A 9006-nucleotide genomic window follows, 5' to 3' on the forward strand; every position below is an offset into this window, starting at 1 on the left:
AAATTTTATTTGTTATAGCATTGGGTAATGAGGCCAATGCCTTCAACTGTTTCCCAAGGTTTAAGATGGTTTCTTGGCATTCAGCCAACTTTTCTGAAGCTGCTGTTATTTCCTGCGTCTGCATAATCAAAGTACACGACAAGATAGATGTAATGAGTATGGATCTTGAATTCAAGAGGACAGGATAGAGATGAAAAGAACTTACGCTTCGAAGGGTTCCTTCATCCTGGTCCAATTAAAATTTTCACTTCGTCTTCGGTAATGCTGAAAAAAGACCGACAGTAGGAGCACTTAGAACAATGATGGATCTAGTGCCATCAAGAACATGGCCCAGCCAACAACAGGGAAGAGGAAAATTGGAACTTGAAGTTTCTTCCTAGAGTGAGCAGTGAAAATATGTCTAAAAAGCTCTGATGGTTCGACACCTAAACAGCTGGAGAATCTTTTGGAGGCAGATTCTCAGAACCCTGAATCTTTAATCTAAAAAATGGAACAATGGTCATGGATGCCCAAATTTTGGCAACAAAATGATGAAAGTTCCTTTGGTATTTATCCCTTAAGAGCACAAAAGGATGCGCCACCAGCATGAGTACAAACAGAAATATGGCAGCTGAAAGCTTTTCATCAGAAATTTTCAAATTTCTCTGCAGTTCCACTTTATCAGCCAAATTTGCCTGCAAGTAACCATGGTTTGTTGTTAGCAATAACTTCAGCTGTATAGAGCCTGGATGAAAATTTCCTGATATATTGGCTCTTACAGGAACTTTTTCTCACTTCGCATGACTTGAATGCCATGTAACGTATGACCATGTGAAATACATCAATCAGATCATGCAAACTATTTGGTAAATACTACAATTAATCAAGCTTAGAAGAACTAGCAGCTTATTATCCTATGCATGCCTCTTGGTCACTTCTTCCTCTCTGTTCAACTAAAACAATTCTCGGTAAAAAGTGATTCTGACATCATGCATACAAATTTCAATTGCCTAAACTTTTAAATGATGTGTGGGGAAGATTGAGAAATCAATGAAGCTTATTTTTGGGTAGTTTGATGAAGGCAGGTTAGAACCTTGATGCAGAATAATGTCAATTAGGCCATTCTAACTTATACATGATAGGACTGGTTTTCCTCATCAAAACATCATAATTATTTTATGCTGCATCCACAGAAAAGACCAACGCTTAGGCTTTCAAGGTAAAAACAGTACGTATAAACATGAAATTTGATAGTGAATCAATTTTTTCACTTTTTGGAAGGGACGGAGTAAAAGAGAATGAACAAGTAAGAAGAGGATGCTTTATCTACCTCGTCTTCATTCTCTCTATTTACTTTATCAGCTGCAATCATTGTTTTCTCAGTAATTTTTTCTTCCAAACCCATGATTTGAGTTCCATCACTTCAGAAAGCCCTTTGGTTACAAGTTCAGGAATAACTTAAATTGGAATCTGCAACAATCAAAAAAGAAGACACAAATGAACTTATTATCAAGATTCTAAGATAACATGTACACATGAATTAATATATAAGAGACAGAAACTGAGGGATGAGGAAAGAAAAACAATAAATGCTGCCTGATAGACTGAAACAAGAACATGTGAACTCAAATTCAACTATATCAGCGTTGCAAGATAAACTTGTAGCCATTACTTCAACTACCAAAAACAGTTCTCTAGCAGCTTTCTTTGGTAACTTCTCCCTAATGCAACAAAAATTCCAACATGCTAACACATCAAACTACTTGTCAAACACATCAGCCTGAACTAATTTTCTATAAATCTGACCTTGACTGACTTTTAAAGCTTAGAACTAATGAAGACACCGACCTGTCATTCGCAGATTTCAATTAGAGCTCCAGCTTTTATTTGCAACTTGATAGTAACGAAATGAGTGTTGCATGAATACTGATCAGGTACCTTTAACAGATTTTGATTAACAGGCTAAGCTTTTCCGTAGACCTTTTTTCATGGACATCGAAGGGTGTGGCCAAATTGTAAACAAAATGCATAGATACTGATGAAACCAATCATCATTTAGCTGTGTGCGTCTGTATGCAACTTGGTTCATTAAAAACATAACACTGATAAGGAAATTATTGATGGTAGTCCTTCATATGTTCATATCTAAAAACAAATGCATGTAAAATTTGTAAAATTTCATGTGTGGCTAATTTATTGATTAAACACTGATAAGGAAATTTCAGCTCAATTCCAAAGCAAAAGTAAGTTTATTGGTAACAACTCACCAAATAAGTAAGTTTACATCCTGCTAAAGTAAGTTTTGAGTGTTGAATCTTATCGGTAAACGCCTACCTAGCAGGTAAGCATTTAAGTAAACAGCCTGAAGTTAAGTCCCACATTAGGTGCGTGTGTAGACAAACTAAAATAGTAATGTAGATACTTATTTTGGGATGGAGGGATGGCAGGATATCTAATTAGTTTGTAAGGGATAGATTAGTCTTTTCTTGTTATTTTATTTACTTTACCCTAGTATACAGAACCCTTTATGATGTATTGTTTCTTCCTTGATGCAATTCAAAACAAAATTGTAGCCGTTGTTCCTAAGTTTACGTAAGTATATCTCTATATATTGGCAGTAGCTACCATAACCAGGTAAGCAACAAATTCTAAATTGTCTTCAATAATAATTTAGATGGTTAAACTACTTCCAAGGAGGCAAAGAGAAAAAGAAAAAAATCTGCTTTACGAAAGGGAGGGAAGGAGAAGGCTATTTTTGGTCTTTGAATTTTAGAGTTTGCATTTTATTATCATAAAAATGAATACTTTTAACCATAATATAACGATTTTCAACTGTCGAGGCAAGTTGTTACTCTTTCTTTTCTTTTCTTTTTTAATGCAGCCTTTACTCAGAAAGGTGTTAAATAGTAACTGAGCCTTTATCACAGTATTTGGGTGCAGGGTGAAACAAGCAGGAAATTATTACACAGAAATGGAAGATATTTCTTCTTAATCAAAGAGAGAAATTTTACCTTTCCGGGTGGAGGTGTGTGGCAACCAGTTGTTCATCAGAGTTGGTATTATTTTCTTGCTCCTTGATAGATGTAGATTCTTGATGAGCCTCATTGCATTCAGCAATAACCTTAATTGGATGTTTGTCAAGCTCTTTCACCGTTATATCTACTTCTATTTGGTCTTTGAGAGTTCCCTTCTGTTCATTTAGAGCTTCGACCCCTGTTTGCTGACTTCCAATAACTTTCTCTGATTCCTGAAGTTGAATAATCAAGGATGCACACTTGGAACTTTCCGATTGGAGCTTACCTTCCAAATCCTTATTTATAGATTCCATATGTGCCAGGTCATCTTTCAATTTTCTAACTTCTTCCCTCACATTTGGTCGAAGCTCTTCAAAGTGGAAAATTTTATTTCTTATGTTCCAAGAAGAAGCCATAGGCCAACCTGGTAATTGATCTTTTGGAAAGTTCAACTTATCGGCTTCTGACAAATGATTGATGATTCCACCTTCCACCTCGCTCTCATTGCGTGTTTCATCCCACTCGAAGTGCTTCTTGATTTCATCTTTCATGCTTGAGACATCTTGAAGGGAAAAACAGTGGTTCACTATCCATTCCAGAGCAGAAGTCAACTCTTTGGCAAAGTCCTCCATACCGACCTTCCCATTTAGAAACTTGTTACAGATTTGAAGAAACGCCTCCAAAATAGCCCGAAGCTCAGATGTTTTCCACTGAAAGATATGAACAGTGTACCCTGTAGGTGTTTCTGACGTCTTGTAAGGGGATGAATTGTCATCTTTCTCAGACAATCTGATACCTTCAATAAGTTCAATAAGTCTCTGTATAGATTTGTTCACACCAGAATGGAGCAGTTCATTGCTCAGATCTGTCGGTGGGATTTCATGATTAACCACTTCATCAGCCGGATCCTTGCCTAAAGTTTTTTCTGGGGTTTTAATTTCCTCGGAAATGTAGCCGTTTGCATCCTTCTTGTCGACACACATGTTAAGATTGTAGTTAATTTGTCTGCCAAAGCAGCTTTGATATCCTCTAGCATGTCACTAGAACTCCTTCGCATTATTCTGGCATGCTCCGCGACCACTTTCAATATATTATCAAGCCAATGCAAATGATTTTCCTGAACAAGACTAGAACTTGCAAATGGCTTGTCAACAGTAACTAGCGCCAACTTTTCCATCTCAACAAAGTCGTCCATCAAGCCTATATCCGAAGTTTCAACAGTATTGCATGATGGTGCCCAAAATTCAGCCATGCTGACCTTTTCATCACTACCCATGTCAGAAGATGAAGTACCATTGAGAATTCATGAGATGTGGTAATGTTTCTTGGTGGTCCCATAGCTGTTTGACTTTTTGACAATTCACTTGTTTTTTTGTTGAGGAATTCCTTTAGGAGCCTGTTCTCTTCTTCAAATACACACAACTGCTCGGTTAAGAAGGTGATCTTTTTACTAGAAGCTCAGAAGCATTGTCAACTACATTTAATGCTATTGGGAAAGGGTTTGACCTTCTTGTAATTTCAGCTGGCTCTGTGCCTAGTACGTCAACCGCATTCTTCATCTTTGCCAAGGCAGCAGGGCCTGGCCGCCGTTTTTGAACAAGCAGGCATAGTCTTTGGCCCTCTGTCTCCAACTTTGCAATTTTCTCGACACTCCCTAGGTATTGCTTGTGTGCCACTTCAGCTGTTCGTCTATTAAACTCCCTCTCTTCATTTCTAATCTCAAGCTCTTCTCTAGCACTCGGACCTCATAACTTAAAGAAGCATTCTCTCTTTGTGTTGATTCTAGTTTACCCACAACAGCACTCAGATCATAATCCACCTGAGCTCTGACCGAGTGTAATTCATCAATCATCTTTTCCTTTGCTGAAACAGTCTTGTTCAGTTGAGTGTTCTCCAAACCTAGTTTGGAAAGTCTCATATTGGATTCAGCTAGCTTTTCCTCCAAAATCAATCTTCTTTTTTCATGTTCACTTGATTAAAAGTTCATGAATAACTTAAATCGCAATCTGCAACAATCAAAAAAGAAGACACAAATGAACTTATTATCAAGATTCTAAGATAACATGTACACATAAATTAACATATAAGAGACAGAAACTGAGGGAAGAGGAAAGAAAAACAATAAATGTTGCCTGATAGACTGAAACAAGAACATGTGAACCCAAATTCAACTATATCAGCGTTGCAAGATAAACTTGTAGCCATTACTTCAACTACCAAAAACAGTTCTCTAGCTGCCTTCTTTGGTAACTTCTCCCTAATGCAACAAAAATTCCAACATGCTAACACATCAAACTACTTGTAAAACACATCAGCCTGAACTAATTTTCTATAAATCTAACCTTGACTGATTTTTAAAGCCTAGAACTAATGAAGACACCCACCTGTCATTCGCAGATTTCGATCAGAGCTCCAGCTTTTATTTGCAACTCGATAGTAACGAAATGAGTGTTGCATGAATACTGATTAGGTACCTTTAACAGATTTTGATTAACAGGCTAAGCTTTTCGTCAAACTTTTTCATGGACATTGAAGGGTGTGGCCTAATTGAAAAACAAAATGCATAGATACTGATGAAACCTATCATCATTTAATTGTGTGCGTGTCTGTATGCAACTTGGTTCATGAAAAACATAACATTGATAAGGAAATTATTGATGGTAGTCCTTCATATGTTCATATCTAGAAACAACTGCATGTAAAATTTCATGTGTGGCTAATTTATTGATTGAACACCGATAAGGTAATTTCAGCTCAATTCCAAAGCAAAAGTAAGTTTATTGGTAACAACTCACCAAATAAGTAAGTTTACATCCTGCTAAAGTAAGTATAGTTGGTAACATTGAAGGTATTGGTAACATTGAAGTACATATAGTTGTTAGCAAAAACACAAAAACAATTACCAACATTTCAAAACAAGCCCTAAACCAGTCTTCCAAAAACAAAAACACATGATGTTAAACTAGACATGGACTAATCAAACATGAGAAGATGAAGGCTTTGCTGCTTCAAAGATTTCATGAACCAAAGATTTGTATGATTCCATCATCACTTCATTCATATCCCACCATTTCTTCTCCAAGCTTGGCCTTATCGAAACCGGAACCGCTTCCATAGCCTCATCAAAAGGAAAATCAACAACATTTTTCTTTACATATTCAATAACAAATTTATAGTACTTATGTTTGTACTCCATGTCCCTTGTCTTTGTCACCTCTGATGCTATTCTCTTCCCCTTAACTTTCTTCACATGTGATTGCTCTACTTCTTTTTTCTTCTTCTCCTTCTTAAGTTTCTTCACATGTGGTTGATGATCTACTACTGCTTGTTTCTTCTCACTTTGTACATCTTTAAAATTCTCTCTTTCTTCCTTTCCCCAAATCTTGTCACAGAGTTGAAACACCTTAAATTGTTGGTTATTCAAGAGTGTGTTGCTATCATTCCTCAATCTCTTTGAATACCATGTCTTTAGTCGTCTTGTCTTGTCATACAACTGAACTTCATTCACAGTAATACTGAGTCGCATTGAATCCATCTGTCCCCTCCAAAAACCCTGAGTTCCATGAGTGTCCCCTTCTCTGATCATCACTTGCAATAACTTCTCCTCATCATCAAAACCGAACTTCTTTTGAAAAAGGTTGCTACTTGCTTCCTTGACATCATTGATAGGTTGCATTTCCGGTGGTTGTTTATTTGACGTGTCGATAACATCTTCAGATATCAAACCCTTCATAATCCACAAAATTAAAACAGTAAAACCATCATGAATAATCAATAAACCTAAGAAAAAAGTTACTACCATTACCGTTGTCTCATCAAGTTCCTCTGAAGAACTATCGTCTTCACTGCCTCCCACAGATTCAGAATCAGAGCCATCTTCCATTTGATCTTCTTGTCCCTCTGAAGAACTATCGTCTTCTTCAGATTCTGATTCAAGCACATCATCCCTTTCAACTTGCTTTCGCTTTGCTTTTCTTTCATGTTCAACATCTCCTCCAGCTGAAACTGTCATTACTAACCAGATGCAGATGGAGATGATGAGCAGATGCAGATGGAGATGATGAAGGAAAGGGCCAGTCCTAAGATTTTGGATGCCCATGGCAGAAAGTCAAAAAAATGCCTCGTATATGTGTAAATAAAAACCAAAATAAACTATCTGAAGGGTTTGGAACCTAGTCAATCTAGGCGGCTCATCCCCACGCCGATTTATTTTAAATATAACAAATATGATGCAAAGGGGGGGACATAAACCAAAACCCCATGTAACACAATATAAAATACATCACCATTCGTGGTTTGTGTTGTGAAATTGCCAAGAAAGTGGAATGACAAAGCAACATGGACAAATTGATAAAGGAGAAGAAAACATAAGCATCAATCTTAAGTCTTTGTCCTATACTAACTCGCTTCAAAACAGCTCCTAAAAAGCTTTTTAAACAGCCCTAAAAAGTAAAAATTTTAAGGCTTGAGCAAATGGAAAGGAATGGAAATTCTATTCACATTTTGAAGTCTTTAGAGGATACAAATAGTGAACAGGAAATCAGGAATTTGGGCCACCAACCTAACAAGAAATGGTTGTTTTTTTATGGAAGGAAGAAGAGGTTTGTGTTCTATTAGTCTTATACTCTTATAGACATCTTTAGGCCAACCACCCATTCACCCATGACCCAACAATTAACAAATGGCAGCAGAAGCTTTGCCTGTTTGACACACAGCAATGTCTGCAAACACAAGTGAGTAACCAGACTCATTTAATGGATTTTACTTAGAAATTGCAAAACGAAACAGACCCAGAAACAGTCCCAAGTCCCATTGTAATGTTGTTTACAGAAAACCTAAGTAGGCATTAGGCAATTAGGCATTCATGATACATACAGTATTACATCTTTACACTTTTAAAGCTTAAAAGAAAACCTACGTATGGAGTAATGGAGGGCGGTTTCATCTAAATTATAAATTAATCAAACAAGAATTAGAAACATAAAATAAGTAAAGTAAATAACCCTAACCTCACAGGTCACAAGTCATCAATCAGATTTTGAGCGGTCGAGAGAGAGAGAGAGCGCGAGAGGCGAGACTCGAGAGCCGACTGCCGAGTGCCAACATTGTTGAAGCGAGCTGGTGATTTCAATCAACAGACAACAGCTCGTACTCGGTACTTCTAGCCTCTAGAATCGTCAATCGATTGTGGTGTGTGGTGATTTGAGATTTCGATCGACAGAGGTGAATGGTGATTTGAGATTTCAATCGTCAATCTGTTCGTGCAATCGTACGGCAGCCGGCAAGCAACTGAGCGAGGCGACAGAGTAGAGGACGAACGGGAGAGCGTGGCCGATTGGAGTGGTAAACTGGTTATAGAAATTATTTTAAGGCGCATATCAAAATCAAACCTATATATATGTTGGGCTTCATGCACTTGGGCTTTTTTCCTGAGCCTATGGCCAGAGCCGGCCCATAAAGGTATGGATTATGTCAATAAATCATCCATCCTTGGGATTCCAAATATTATTAAAATATTTTCTAATCCTTTCTTTTTATTATTTTCAATTTGACTTATCCACTTCCCATTGATTTTTACAGTAATTAAAAAAGAAAACCCTTTTATCAATTAATTTAATTTAATTATCTCATTTAAAGTTTTTTTATTCAAAAAACTACTAAAGAATGAAAATAATAGGAAATGAAAATAAAAATGGATTTTCATTCCTTCAATTTAACCAGAAATAAAATTTTGAGTTTCTAGATAAATGAGTCCATTATTCTATACTATATTATAAAGCATTTAGTTAAAACTCTTAAACATGTTCATCCCTATCCGATTTTATCTCATATCTGAATTCGTGTAACTAATTGCAGATAAATACAATTAAATACAGGATAAACATCTCATTTTAAATATAAAAAATCTAAAATATAATTAGTATAATCATTAAATTCTAACAGAATACTTAATTATTATCTTTATAAAATTTATAATATTAAACCAAAAATAAATTGTTTTATTATTAAACTT

At 36.3% G+C, this 9006-nt stretch overlaps 1 protein-coding gene and 1 pseudogene across 4 annotated transcripts; both read right to left on the reverse strand.

Annotated features, from left to right (window-relative positions):
- LOC112514657 lies at positions 1 to 5198 on the reverse strand (annotated as a pseudogene).
- A 554-nt stretch (positions 5199 to 5752) lies between these two features.
- LOC112502988 lies at positions 5753 to 8318 on the reverse strand. 4 transcript variants are annotated; one of them, XM_025107047.1, is made up of 3 exons: positions 8003 to 8318; positions 6799 to 7007; positions 5753 to 6720 (listed from the first exon to the last, which is right to left on the reverse strand). In XM_025107047.1, exons 2-3 carry the CDS (start codon positions 7003 to 7005, stop codon positions 5971 to 5973), a joined length of 957 nt encoding a protein of 318 aa, XP_024962815.1. In that variant the 5' UTR covers positions 7006 to 7007; positions 8003 to 8318; the 3' UTR covers positions 5753 to 5970. The 4 variants fall into 4 exon arrangements, with proteins under 4 accessions (XP_024962815.1, XP_024962807.1, XP_024962824.1 ...); XM_025107039.1 differs by having other exon boundaries at positions 6799 to 7072; XM_025107056.1 differs by lacking the exon at positions 8003 to 8318 and adding an exon at positions 7555 to 7960.
- Between the last annotated feature and the right edge of the window lie 688 nt (positions 8319 to 9006).

The sequence above is a fragment of the Cynara cardunculus genome, assembly GCF_001531365.2.
Source record: "Cynara cardunculus var. scolymus isolate 2C chromosome LG 1, CcrdV1, whole genome shotgun sequence".
Classification (NCBI taxonomy): domain Eukaryota; kingdom Viridiplantae; phylum Streptophyta; class Magnoliopsida; order Asterales; family Asteraceae; genus Cynara; species Cynara cardunculus.

Excerpts from the sequence above, each read along its gene's own strand:
- LOC112502988 (XM_025107033.1), bottom strand. The coding sequence starts at position 7,649 with ATGGGTGGTTGGCCTAAAGATGTCTATAAGAGTATAAGACTAATAGAA. Across the intron at positions 7,073-7,554 it reads AAACAACCATTTCTTGTTAG|GACTGGCCCTTTCCTTCATC; the intron begins GTTGGTGGCCCA and ends CCAAAATCTTAG. Across the intron at positions 6,721-6,798 it reads AGGAACTTGATGAGACAACG|GGTTTGATATCTGAAGATGT; the intron begins GTAATGGTAGTA and ends TGGATTATGAAG.